The sequence below is a fragment of the Esox lucius genome, chromosome 22 (assembly GCF_011004845.1).
Source record: "Esox lucius isolate fEsoLuc1 chromosome 22, fEsoLuc1.pri, whole genome shotgun sequence".
In the NCBI taxonomy this organism is placed as follows: domain Eukaryota; kingdom Metazoa; phylum Chordata; class Actinopteri; order Esociformes; family Esocidae; genus Esox; species Esox lucius.
The window spans coordinates 12,491,527-12,505,320 of NC_047590.1; the positions used below are offsets into that span (position 1 = coordinate 12,491,527).

General features: G+C 42.3%; 2 protein-coding genes across 2 annotated transcripts; one reads left to right on the forward strand and one right to left on the reverse strand.

Moving 5' to 3' along the window:
* Window positions 1-394: 394 nt before the first annotated feature.
* On the reverse strand, window positions 395-5,444 carry LOC105019848 (dTDP-D-glucose 4,6-dehydratase). The gene is made up of 12 exons (XM_034289889.1): window positions 5,028-5,444; window positions 4,429-4,495; window positions 4,200-4,268; window positions 3,979-4,069; window positions 3,718-3,860; window positions 3,460-3,558; window positions 2,869-2,928; window positions 2,151-2,194; window positions 1,884-2,049; window positions 1,747-1,802; window positions 1,497-1,594; window positions 395-963 (listed from the first exon to the last, which is right to left on the reverse strand). Exons 1-12 carry the CDS (start codon window positions 5,072-5,074, stop codon window positions 914-916), a joined length of 990 nt encoding a protein of 329 aa, XP_034145780.1. The 5' UTR covers window positions 5,075-5,444; the 3' UTR covers window positions 395-913.
* A 139-nt stretch (window positions 5,445-5,583) lies between these two features.
* gpr180 (G protein-coupled receptor 180) lies at window positions 5,584-12,737 on the forward strand. The gene is made up of 9 exons (XM_020042106.2): window positions 5,584-5,811; window positions 6,560-6,709; window positions 6,861-7,061; window positions 7,935-8,115; window positions 8,290-8,339; window positions 8,432-8,589; window positions 8,847-9,038; window positions 9,165-9,242; window positions 9,328-12,737. Exons 1-9 carry the CDS (start codon window positions 5,676-5,678, stop codon window positions 9,478-9,480), a joined length of 1,299 nt encoding a protein of 432 aa, XP_019897665.2. The 5' UTR covers window positions 5,584-5,675; the 3' UTR covers window positions 9,481-12,737.
* The last annotated feature ends 1,057 nt before the right edge of the window (window positions 12,738-13,794 follow it).

Genomic DNA, 13,794 nt, shown 5'->3' on the forward strand with positions numbered 1-13,794 from the left:
GACTGGTCTTGGTTTATGCAAGAGAGTAAACATAAGTCTGCCAGACCCATAGATAAGATACCGTACAGGTTGATTTTAGAGATTGAGTGTCTAACCATTTAGTGTAGTAGCCTGGTTTGACCCCCTCCTATGGGCTATTGAGAAGCACCCAGAGACCCTAACACTTTTTTTCTATTTAGGGACTTATTTGCTCCTGGGAAACTAGGTGTTCACAATGATGAGGTAGAAGAGAATAACAGCAGGCTCCAGCCCTTCTATTGTAAGAGTCAAATACCCCTGGTCTAGAGAGTTATGAAGGTCAATGGTGAAATTGCTGGGCGAGGGCAAAATGCACTGACATGTTCAGAAACAAACATGTAAGAGAGAAAATCACTTTTGATCTTTTACACCAGCAGAACAGCAAATACACAGTACTGCCATCAGGTTGCAGACTGTGGTCTTTATCTTTTAAAACCAAGATAAGTATCAGTTTTGTACTGCATTAAATAAAGCTTTTAAATAATGTATGTGACATGTTTATCAACTTGTACAGTACATACCTTATGTATTATCAAGTGAATGTTTACATACTTTTTTACATACTTTAATGCTATCTGACCTACAGCTAAATTCACTTCTGGAAAAATAATTACAATCTTTGGGTCTCTAATATAAATTACTTTCTACTGTATTATATAAAAACATAGCAAAATTATACAAAAGAGGTCCCCACAGTAATTGAGATGAGCGAAGGAATAGAGTTTTGGTCCACAACTAAAACCATTATTTGAAACCGGTGGGTTAATACTTGGCTGGACCAAAAGACACCCGACCCAGTGGCTTTCCAGGAGCATGGTTGGTGACCTTGAGTACTGAAAGAAGATCGGTGTGCTTATTGGTCTTTGGTGTCAGGCTCATAGCTGATGGTTCGTCTTCAAAAGTTGGCGTTGGGCCAGAAGTCTGGATTGGCTTGATACCATTTCACTGAAAAATAGAAATATACACTAAAACACTGGTTATATTTTGTATCACAAGCTATTTCACATTAATTTTAACAACACAGTATTTATAATAATTGGCCTATATCTGTTAAATGTACTGATGAAATCAAGAAAAGATTTGAGATGTAAAATTATGTTAAAGAGGAACAACAATTATCAACCATCTGAAATCAGACAGAGCAACGCCTCACCCTCACTAGGAGGCCTGCTGCACATCTAAACCTCATTGTCACTAAGATTGTGGTTGGTGGTGATGTCAGACAGGGTGAGGTCACTTTTAAACAAGGAAAAAATATTTTTTTCTCTCTCAAGAGTGTTTTTCAAGCAGCTGGGCAACGAAAACAGGTTGATTATGTGATTAATTCCACAACTCCTCAAGGACTTTTTACAGTGATTTGTTTATCACCGGAGAAGAAAACATTGGGAAGCACTGCTTTGGTCTACAGAGATTTGACCTTGTGCTAAACTGAACGTAGGTCAATGTAAGGACTCAACAGAGTAATGCCAGTTAAGCACCTGTCCTCCTGATGCCTTCTTTCCAGGACACTGCCGGTTTCCAACCCAGCCGCCGCAGCTTCTGGCAGTTTAACGGGTATCTCAGGTCCACCATTGGCCTTGGGGGACGGGGGGGGATTCAATGTCATTCTTTCAGGAGTCAGTCACCCTCTGTATATTTTTATCTTGCTGAACACATCTCTACCTTTTAACTAAACGGAACTAAAGGGTCAAAAGATGTAGTGTGAGCCCCCTCTAACTGTCCACTCACCGGTCAGGAACAAACTCCAGCCAGTCGTCGAGCTCTGTGTGAGGAATATGCCGGACCTGTAACACACAATCTTATGAGCACATCGGTGTCAGTGACTCCGTGGAAGACCGCCGAGGCCATGGACTCACTTCACCCACCATCTGGATCAGTTGTCTGGCTAGTTGAACGATGGATATCTCAAAGTCAGTTCCAATGTTGTAGATTTCTCCCACTTCTCCCCTTGCCAGGATGGTGTGAAACGCTTCGACGGCATCATCTACAAACAGGAAGTGGCGAGACTGGGGGCTGGTCCCTTGGATGGTACTGTGGCAAAGAGGAGCATGGGATATGTAGGCTTTATTTAAAACAAAAATGTAGGATGTAAAATAAATGTGTGCTCCCTGGCTTGGTTAAAATGCATTTACCATTTTTTGTTTAGCTGAAGGAGGGATAGAAATTTTGGAATGACCTAGGGAGGAAAAAACATTTTCAGAGACCCATAAATCCTGCCTGGCAACAACACATTTTATTTTTCCTTATTAAATGTGGATTCCATGTAGGTGGTCTACTGATCTAGTCCACTGCCTCTGGTGTACGAGCACCATTACAACATGGGTTCGAGCCTGGCTCACATGCTCTTTTAGCAAATGCTCCCCTCCCCATCTTTTCCCAATGCTTTGACAAATAAAGCATAAATGTACCCTACTAATTATCTTTAAAACTTTTGTAAGTTGGTTTTCCTATAAAGGATAGATGCATTCTGTGATTTTTGTGGCTGTCAAGTCAATAAAAATGGTGTACAAAATCATCTGTTTAAGGTATGGTAGTGATTCTACTCAGATTATGCAGATATAAAGAAAAGGTAATCTATCAAGCTCAAAATGGGGAAGAAAAAAAAAATACTTTGTTATTCTCAAAAGTCCCAAAGTGCATTTATGACATACAACATATTTGATAGCGGAATAACTAACTGAAATCAGGTCTACTATTATTACCATTATATAATATTCTACCAAAAAGCCTTGTCTTGAGCATTGTTAGAGTACAGTGATGGGCTTCAAATCAACCATTTTCATATGTCCTTCAAATAAACAGAAATGTGAAAAGGGGGCCCTGGAGCAAAGGTTTTAGGTTATAGACTACCTTCTCCAAATACTGTCTGGGTCCATAGACGTTATTGCTTCTTGTTATTATAACAGGAAACTGAAAACAAGAAACAAACATTAAAGAGCTCCCGCATGGGGGAAAGATCATCTATACATGTCCACACCATTGTCACCAATCAACAGAAGTACATTTAAAGGGGAATAACAACAAATATTTTAAGATTTCTCTTTGATTACTTCAACAATTGAATTAATTGTTGGACTGTCCATCTATGTCCCACCTCTCACTCAGGATAAGCAGGCTTGAGCTAGCACGAGTGCAGTGTCATCTGGTTACATCGCAAACACCACCACTAGCAATTTGACAAAACTTTAAAGGTGAGGCGTACTAGGTGTCTTGTTGTAAAACTAGTGTCTGGTTGTAATTGTAATACTAGTGTCTGGTTGTAATTGTAATACTAGTGTCTGGTTGTAATTGTAATACTAGTGTCTGGTTGTAATTGTAATACTAGTGTCTGGTTGTAATTGTAATACTAGTGTCTGGTTGTAATTGTAATACTAGTGTCTGGTTGTAATTGTAATACTAGTGTCTGGTTGTAATTGTGTGTTGTCTGCTGGCTGTATTTACCATATGTCTCTCCCAGTAAGACAAAACAAGACACTCAGCGGCTGCTTTGGACACAGAGTATGGGTTGTTGGGTCTCCTTGGGCTGCTTTCATCAAATTCCTGCCCGGGGATTAAAGAGACAGCTTTTAACATTGTGACACTGCCTGGCAAAAGAAGTTGAAGAGGGGGCCCTAAAAACACAAGGTTCAAACTTAAATGTGGCATATACGGTGTAAAGATTTTGTAAGGAGTCAGTGAAAATGATATGAGTGGTCAGACCTTATCAAGGCTCTCTCCATACACCTCGTCTGTGCTAACGTAAATGAACTTCTCCACCCTGGCTTCAAAGGCTGATTTTAGTAGCACCTGTGTCCCCTCTACGTTGGTTTGGTGGTATCTGGATGGCCATATGAAGGATGTCTCTGGAAAACACGGCACAGATAGATACGAATGAATGTCTCGGTCACTGGGTTTTCTCAATAACATCCATGATTGTTTTTGCATGCCATCACAACGGAGCAGAAAAGCTCAATTTCTTACCAACATGGGTTTGAGCTGCAAAGTGAAAAACAATGTTGATGTTTTCTGTGGCAAAGATGTGGTTTACTAAACGTGGATTGCATATGTCACCCTGTGAAATAAAAGGAACAAACCATGACACGTCTGAAAGTAAACAGTCTTTACTAGATAAATGATTAGAAACACTGGCAGCAATTTGCAGTGACAATGCGTTACAGAATGACACAGCAGTTCTCCCTCACCCTGATAAAGGTGTAGTTCCCTCTGTCTTCTACTGCCTCCAGGCTCCTGAGATTGGAACAGTAGTCCAGCTGTCATGGGATGAGGAATAGATGCTGAATCATTCGAACCAAAATAACATTCTGATAACACAGAGTATTAAGTTCGGCTGGTGGTGGTGAATTGCGTGGCAAATGTACCAAAGCTCTAAAGGATTAAGAGGCCATCAGACATAACACACTAGTTACTTACATTATCCAAGTTAATTATGCGCCACGTTGGATGCCGGTTGACCAGGGAGCAAACAAAATGAGACCCACTGCACAGATGGAAAAAAAGTTGCAGTTCATACTGTATTGCCCGTAGGAATAGAGTTTGTCCGTTGTTGAACATTATGTTCAATGTTCCCCAAATTCTATAAGATATGACCTATAAATAAGTACAATATGAGTTCAGTTGTTTTGTTAATTATGTGTTGGAAAAGTGTGGGCACATATCCACTAACTGAATGACCTGCGGCTATACAATAACATAATTCATGTAGACCATGAGATTGGCTAGCTAAATCATGCTCCTTAAGAAAACGAAATCGTTCTCTGGGGAAATACGCAGGTTTAAAAGGGTAAAAAATAAGCTTTTTAACACGTATTTTACCATGTATGTATGCCAAGAACCCATCCTTATTTACAGAAAATATTACGTGTTATTTTCTCCTTGTTGTGCTCTGGCCACAAAAAAAAGTTGGATGGATGAGTGAACAGTTATTTGGGTAACGGAATATGAACTTAAACATACTACAGTACTTGTCTACACCATTTTTCAGGTTTTGATGATGATTTACAATTACTTACATAAAACCTGCCCCTCCAGTCACTAGGACTGTTTTGACAAAGTCCATCCTCGAAGAACTTGGTTGTGTCTCCTGTCCTGGTTTCTTCTAGATCTTCAATTAAGCCCAAGGCAACACTAGGCACTCTCCCAAGCGACATAAGTTGTTTCTAATAGCTAACGTTAGCTAGCTAGATCACCTGCCTGTGCTGCAGGGAGAGTCAAGAGTGTCTCTAGTAAACAAAAGATAATGTCATTATGCAGAGGCAGTTTTAAGAGGTGGATAGTGAAGAATATCGAAAGACTTCAATCACCGGTTAAGGTACATTATTTACACGTACATGCTGTCAACCGCTCATTTCAGAAGCAATCAATTGCCAACAGAGCATAGACAACATCCGCTATGTGGAACTTTTGCGACAAACCGTGTTTACGGCAACGTTGACACGTGTCAGAGGCCGGCATTGGGTTGGTCCGTTGTGGAGCCCACCCTTTTATTTCCCTCTGATTGGCTTTCAGCTTTGAGGTATTGAAGCTACTTCTTTGATTGGATGAAACTTGAATCAATCAAACTGTCAGTGTAGCTGGATCTCTCCTTGGTAGACTAGTCCATTCATTTTCGTCTAATAGCCTTTCTAATATAGAAATCGATAAGTAGATTAAAGAGGACAATGAGTCCGTTAATGTTCATATGCATAGTTTTCTTGCTATGCAATTCGGCTTTTGGAAAAACTGTGTCGGGAGTTTTCAAGAGTGATTCAGCCAGAGAGCAGAATGGACAGTACATAACAAAATTCATGTATCACGGTAGGTGTAAAGTAGAACCCGATCTTCCAACGTCTGACTGCTGTTACTGGACTCGAAGTAGTGGTCATCTACTTCGCATTCGTAAGAACGTAAAATATCATTGGCTACGAGTCGATACATCCAAGGGGAACCTTTTAGATTGTCCGGTTCGCGACATTTCAAGCCATTTATGGAGTAAGGTTTCCTGCACGTCATCGACAAAGTCTGTCGGATTTGTTCTAGATGTGTATACACACTTGCACCTAGATGATGCTACGTTTATTATTATTGTGGTGTTTAAAATAGAATGTGATTGAATAAGGAAGCAACAGATCAAGTGTTCTCAGTCTGGCGTGCTTGACGTCTCTGGCGTGCTTGATGTTGTGATTTAATTTATATCAGGAAGTGTAGTTGTTTGCCTATACTTGACGTGTTGACTTTACTCGGTTCAAACCTTATTTAGTCCAGACATTGGGGCATCTGCCAGCTATGTCATTCTGGCCTTCGGGAACATCATGTTGTGAAGTGTGATAGCAGGCAACACAGTGCATTATATATTACAGATAGTATATGCAATAGAAGTCCTTATCACACATCTGGCTGAAGGTTAGTGCTTGGTGGAATGGAATGCTAATCATCAAAAAGGAGGATTAAGTGCAGTTAGACCTCTTCCTTCATTCCTGTTTTCTCTCTCCTCTTTCCTCAACCTTTATTTCCTCTCATATCTCGCCATTCCCTCTCTCTCGCTTTCCCTCTGTCTCTTCACCAGGGGGTCGTGGACTTCTGGTGTGCAGGTTGGAGAACGCTCCCTTAGCCGTGGAGAAGGAGGCTAAACTTCTGCTCTTCCCAGAGACAGAGGAAGGCTTCGATATTGACAACCTCAGTTGTCCTGATCGCCTTTCTAAGGCCCAGCTCTCCAGTGAGTTCTTCTTTTATGAATGACATGTTTGTTGTTTGCTTTCAGGCCGTGCACGTCTCTCTGTTTAGAAGTTAAACATGCATTTATTGGAGTGTTATATTATAGCTCGTTCCCCTCCAAACCCCGTTTAACATTGCTTTCCTCCGGTCAGTCCATCTGAGTGAGGAGGAGCACAACCAGAGCATCCCTCACCAGTCTAGCCCCACGCTCTGGATGGCCATGTATGCAGACCGTTACACCTGTGGGGAGGGGGGCATCATCCCTGCCCAAGGGGACCTGGCCTTCACTGTCCTGCTGTTCAACCCAGACTCTGCAGGAAACCCCTTGGAACACTTCAGTGCAGAGGAGTCAGGTCAGTTAACCCAACGACAGGGTCATGGGTTCAGAGGTGTCAGGTCAGTTAACCCAACGACAGGGTCATGGGTTCAGAGGAGTCAGGTCAGTTAACCCAACGACAGGGTCATGGGTTCAGAGGAGTCAGGTCAGTGACCCCAACGACAGGGTCATGGGTTCAGAGGAGTCAGGTCAGTGACCCCAACGACAGGGTCATGGGTTCAGAGGAGTCAGGTCAGTTAACCCAACGACAGGGTCATGGGTTCAGAGGAGTCAGGTCAGTTAACCCAACGACAGGGTCATGGGTTCAGAGGAGTCAGGTCAGTGACCCCAACGACAGGGTCATGGGTTCAGAGGAGTCAGGTCAGTTAACCCAACGACAGGGTCATGGGTTCAGAGGTGTCAGGTCAGTGACCCCAATGACAGGGTCATGGGTTCAGAGGTGTCAGGTCAGTTACCCCAACGACAGGGTCATGGGTTCAGAGGAGTCAGGTCAGTGACCCCAACGACAGGGTCATGGGTTCAGATCACGCAGAGATCACATACTAAGTGGAAGCCAATGAATGGAGGTGGAAGTTGGCTGACATTCTGAAGCTTTTTCTTTCATAGATTAAACACTTTAATAGAATGGACTAAGTTGTGTTCAGGACACATTTTATAAATGTAATTATTAACAGAAACATGCTAGAATTTGTCACTATTGCCCAATAAGGATCATGTTAGCTCGTACTTGGTTCTGCCCATCTCCATACCTCTTCAATAACCTCTTGTTACAATCAATAGCTGGTGTCCTATCTTGGCTTTGTTATAAAAAAAATCTTGGATAAGTTTCAACTGAATGCTTGTCTGGTTGTCCTCCCCGCCCCTGCCCCATTGTCTTCCCTCCTGCCAGGCCTTCATAGTTTTTACTGTCTGCTGATACTGGCCTATTTCGTGGCGTCCTGTATCTATGTGCAGCCCCTGTGGAGAGCCCTGAGGAAGGGTGGGCCCATGCATACTGTGCTGAAGGTCCTCTCCACAGCCCTGGCTCTACAGGGGGTCTCTGCCCTCTTCAACTACATCCACCTGGCCAGGTGAGAGGGTCACTCAGTCGCAATCATTACCACAGTCAGTCACCTGTCAGCTGCCATGCCCAGGTTTCCAGTGGTTTCTGTATTACAGGATGTTCGGATGAGCAAATGTAATCTTTCCAGTATGTGAATGCGTTGAATTCATTCCCATCCGAACGAACCTTACTCTTGCCATAGGTATTCCAGGGATGGAGATGGCATTCCCATAATGGGCAGTTTGGCCGAGTGTGAGTCCCATTTTTCTCAGTTTTGTATTTTGTCTGACAGTGGTGTTCAGACTTGCGTGCTGTTCTGACTGTGTGCTGTTCCCGTCCTGTAGTCTGTGACATGGTTTCCCAGGTGTCAATGCTGTACATGTTGCTGAGCCTGTGTATGGGATGGACACTAAGCAAGAACAGGAAACCCCAGAGCAGACCTCTCCAGTGGGACTCATCCCCTGCCTCCAAAGCCCTCGCTATGGGAGGGGTCGCCACGCAGGTCAGGGCTTAGTCAGCCTATCTATGCCCTTTTAACCCCCTTCTTGGAAACAATTAAGTCTAACAATTACTCAGTATTCACTTGCTGGTCAGAACTCAGTATTTGCTTGCTGTTTTTTCTCCCAACCTTTCTTTGAAAAAGACATGTGATTAATAGTGTTGTAGCAGGGGGCTAGGGGGGTAAATTCAGTTTTTCCACTTTTTATTTTATTTAAAAAAGCGTAACTTTTTATTTTACCATGACTCCGGCTCCTGTAGGGGGCGCTGCTCCTGTGGGAGCAGTATGAGGAGACGGAGCACCACAGCTACCATGCCCAGCGCAGCACAGCGGGCGTGTTCCTCATAGCGCTACGAATCATCCTGGCCCTGCTGCTGGCCTCTGTGCTCTACACCATCATCCGCACCGAGAGGAGCGCCCTCAAGAGAGACTTCTACCTCAGCTTTGCCAAGGTAGGCAAACCCGACAAGGCACGCAGCGACGACACCCATGCCTCGGAAGCGAGCCGCAGTGCATCCTGCGTTTAATGGTGCTGCGAGACCCGTTGTTTTCCAATCTGAATGGTAACTGTTTCTCAGGGTTGCTTCATCTGGTTCCTATGCCACCCGGTCCTGGTTCTCCTCTCGGCCATCTTCAACGAGCATCAGAGAGAAAAGGTGAGGGAAGACAACACCATTTAATGACTCTGCTGACCCGTTTTGAATGGTTTCGGTGCTGATGTTTGTGCGCGTGTGTCCCCAGATGGTGACGATCGGTGTGATCCTGTGCCAGGCTATCTCAGTGGTGATTCTCTACCAGCTCTTCCTGTCCCGTAGTTTATACTGGGAAGTGTCCTCTCTCTCCTCCGTCTCACTGCCCCTCACCATGTCCAGAGGGGCCCGGGGACGCTACTGAGCATGTTCGGGGGGGGGGGACACATTTATTGTGACACACGCCGAGGGCAAAGAGACACACTGTGACACCGGCAGTTAAAGGGGCTATATGTCCTCTCTGCTCAAGCACAGAGAAGACGGCCCACCCAACCAAGGGGCGGAGAAAGAAGTGTGTGAAGACGAGGGAGAGAAGGATGGGATGAAGAGAAAGTAGGACGATCGTCCAGTGTAGGATCAGATGTAGGATAAATGGCTGCCTGCCTGCTCATAACTGGACTGCAGATTTATCTAATACCTGTTTAGGTCAAGCTGTGTATGAAAGGCTGTCCTTTCAAACTGATGAGTGAAATCTAACTCAAAGCGCACATATAAAGATGTCAAATAGACTAATTTGTTAGTCTTTTACAGATTAGTCTTATTTACAGTTTCTGTCAGTATGGTTGATAATGAAGTTTACAGGGTTGTGTTTAATTTCTAGATTGGGCTGGATTTTCTGTCTCCTAAATGTTCAGACAGAGTACTGTACAAGACTCAAGGTGTAAAATGGATTACAGCAAAGGTCACTGCATCGTCGTAACACCCGCCAAGTCATATTTATTGCAGAAAAATATATTCCAACACCTACTCAAAATCAATTAATTTACTCTTTGATCCATTTACAAATGGATCCATATTTTCTGTGGTAAATCTCAAAGGAATAAGTATGATTCTTCCTCTGATCATCAATTACCATTCATGTTTATGTTTTTTACAGAATTGCCTCTAAATGTTTCACTTTCTCATTTTAGTGCCTGAACTGCTATCATTTTAAAAGGCCCAGTGCAGTCATGATTTGTTTTTTCTGGTGTTTAATTTCCTGATAGCGGTTGATTGAAAATTCAATCTACACAGATGCTTCTAATTAGCAAGTTTTGCATGGGTGGTGGAACATAACCGATGGAATTCCAGAACATTTGCCAACATCTCAAAGTGTAGTCTCCATGTCCCCACACAGACCACAAACAGGCATTTGTTTTTATTGGACCATTTTAATGGAAGCCTCAAATGCTAAAGAGACTCAGTTGTTAACCAGAACAGATTTGATATGGATATTAAAACCCCTGGGCCTTTAATGTCAGGTTCAGGGTATGCTGAAGCTATTGCAGAAGACCCCGTGAACTCTCAGTGGAATCTCTTTATCCCCAGCACACAAACACTACAGCTAGACACAAATGTGAGAATTGCTACTATTATTGTGTATAATTATTGCATTATACTTGAATATGAATGCTCTTTACTGTTTTTTATTGTTGTGTTTTTTTTTTTACATTGGAGCAACTAGATATGTGAAATGTTAAATGCAGCTCTAGTTCTTACTTCCTAACAAGTGCCTGAGAAGACAATCACTACACTAGCAGTGTCAGGGTACTGGTGTTGCTCAGTATGACTGCTAGATTGGGTCTTACATTACCTGTCAGACTGGTTACATGTAAGATAGAAGAGGTACTGTAGAAAAAGAGAAGTGACTGTTTTATGTTCCTATAAAGCATGTTATAGGGCCGTTTCAATGAAATACTGTATATCGAAATAAACCTTTAAAAGCTACATGTGTAAGATTTTTACTGTAATACAAACAGGATAAATGCAACCATAAACGACCAGATGACAGCTGCTATTAATGTTTTATGTTTCAAATACTTCAGATATTCACTGTTGGACTAGTTAATCCACCTTGGACTAGTTAACACTATTCCAGTCCCATTTGGTAAGGGAAGAGGAGACAAGTCGTGTTGTTTAAATTCAGTCTTGTGAACATAATAGGCAGGATTTTACATCCTGCATGTCAATTATGGATTTATTATTTTTAGATATAGCAATCAATGATTGTTTTTGCATGTGGCACAAATCAGATTTCCATTTCAAGGAAATTTAAACCAAACATATATGTTTAGCCCCCAATACTTTTTGAGAAACAAAAAATATAAACATTTGTTGTGGGTCAAGAAAGACTTGAAGAATCATCACAAATTCTGTAAAAAAAAATAAAATGAGAAAGAGACATTTCCTCATGTTTACCCACAAATAGACATTGTGATTGTCTCAATGTAATGATGTTTTTGAAATCTAATTGTGAAGTTAGAGTTGTAATCAATCACTTCTATAATATTTGTTCTGTCCCCAGGGGGCAGCAGTTCCCTTGATCTGTTACAGTTGTTGAAGTCGACAATGCAATGCTCAAAGTGCCTTCATTCTCACTCATCACTCAGTTAAAACATGACGCATCCTGTAGATAAATTGCTCTACAATCAAATAAATAATCATGATAATAAGACTGAGACCGAGGTCTCTTTTACAGCTGGGCCCTGGGGTACATGTTTACACATACAGTTAAGGTTCAATGATTAAAAACAATCACACAAAGAAAAAGCTTTAAACACAGGTGTTATTCCCTCAATGGCCTTAGGTTTTTGGTGGATACTGGGCCTGGCGAGGTTTGCGATGTCCCTTAGGTGTAGTCAACTTAACAAATGAAGTGCACAACATCAGGAAAGGATAACTGGTACAGGCATCGAAAGAAATCCAACCTAATTTGAGATATTTTGGAGAGGTTAGGTTTGAAGTCAAAACTGGAGTAATACGTTTAACAATCGTTTTCCTGTGCTTGATGATACCACGCCTTCCACAGAATTCCAACCACTATTAGAGCTTCACCCCTCACTAGCTTCTTCTGTAAGAACCAACACAGCAAGCGATAGGCCAAAATAATAGTATTTACTCTAATCCCCAGACATACATTCTTCGCTCCTCAGTTCCATAGGGCTGTTTATCCAGGTGCTCCTGTACTGGTTTAATCAGTGGGATCCTATGGACCAGACCAGGGTATCCATCGGGTCTTTTCAGGACATTGGTTACCCACTGGGTTTATTTCTGGCCAGAACCGTGTGGGCTGAGGGCAATGAATAAACACAGGACTTATTTTCCTCCAATCGACCCGTAATTCCCTTCATAGAAATAGTCTAACTGGAATGTTACTGAGGTAAAACTGTTGCTGTCATTTCTTTTTTTTTTTACTTAACCAGCACGTGGTAAAAATTCAGGCTGTAATCTTCCATTGCAGTTGTAACTTGTTCAAACATTATTTCTGTTAGAGAACGGGAATTTCTACATCTTCCAGATCCAGGTCAGAAGAGTCTCTGTCAGTCACAGAAACCACAGCTCAGGCCAAACACTGTGGCCCACATGTCGAGAGGCAAAACAAATACAACCAAATGTTCTTGAAAGGAAAAAAGCAATATATGTGTAAACATCTAACAAGCATATATTATCTTTACAGTTATGCAAATTGGTTGTAAGCTACTAAGGTAAATCAACCAAAAAAATAATGATTATAAATAAATTATAATGAATAGCACTAATTTGCAATTGTGGGCATAAACAAAAAAGGCCACAGTTGTTTCACATTGCCTTCATTTCCTGGAAGAATCTAAGTGTATAAAACGGTAATAATAATGTTCTGTTGATATAGTGCACCACAACTCATTATTTCTGTAATGGCATCCCAGGTGAGCTGCACAAGTGCCTCCCTGGAGTACCAAAACGGTCATATTTCTGTGTTTTGATCCACTTCAAGCACACCTGATTAAAATACCGGCAAACAAAGTTTAATTATGTGCTATCTAAAGTCAAATGTTGTCCACGCACAGTATTTGAGTTAATCACTGTATGAAAATATATACACCGATCAGCCATAACATTACAACCACTGACCAAGTGAATAACTGATAATCGCGTTATCATGGCACCTGTCAGTGGATGGGATATATTAGGCAGCAAGTGAACATTCTGTCCTCAAAGTTGATGTGTTAGAAGCAGGAAAAAGGGGCAACCGTAAGGATCTGAGCGACTTTGACAAGGGCCAAATTATGATGGCTAGACAACTGGGTCAGAGCATCTCCAAAACTGCAGCCCTTGTGGGGTGTTTCTGGTCTGCAGTGGTCAGTACCTGTCTAAAGTGGTCCAAGGAAGGAAAAGCGGTGAATCGGCGACAGGGTCATGGGCAGCGGCCAAGGCTCATTGATGCACGTGGGTGGTGAAGGCCGGCCCATGTGGTCCGATCCAACAGATGAGCTACTGCAGCTCAAATTGCTGAAAAGGTTAATGCTGGTACTGATAGAAAGATGTCGAAAAACACAGTGCATCGCAGTTTGTTGCGTATGGGGCTGCGTCCATTGCTAAAATCGCCTACAATGGGCACATAAGCATCAGAACTGGAGCAATGGAAGAAGGTGGCCTGGTCTGATGAATCACATTACCTTTTACAATGGACGGCCGGGTGCGTCTGGGTCGCTTACCTGGA

Coding starts and splice junctions, on each gene's coding strand:
- LOC105019848 (XM_034289889.1), bottom strand. CDS start 5,074: ATGGACTTTGTCAAAACAGTCCTAGTGACTGGAGGGGCAGGTTTTAT. Junction 4,496..5,027: donor ACTGGAGGGGCAGGTTTTAT/GTAAGTAATTGT, acceptor CCATCTGTGCAG/TGGGTCTCATTTTGTTTGCT. Junction 1,803..1,883: donor CCAGACAACTGATCCAGATG/GTGGGTGAAGTG, acceptor TGTGTGTTACAG/GTCCGGCATATTCCTCACAC.
- gpr180 (XM_020042106.2), top strand. CDS start 5,676: ATGAGTCCGTTAATGTTCATATGCATAGTTTTCTTGCTATGCAATTCG. Junction 6,710..6,860: donor TTCTAAGGCCCAGCTCTCCA/GTGAGTTCTTCT, acceptor TCCTCCGGTCAG/TCCATCTGAGTGAGGAGGAG. Junction 9,039..9,164: donor TCTACCTCAGCTTTGCCAAG/GTAGGCAAACCC, acceptor ACTGTTTCTCAG/GGTTGCTTCATCTGGTTCCT.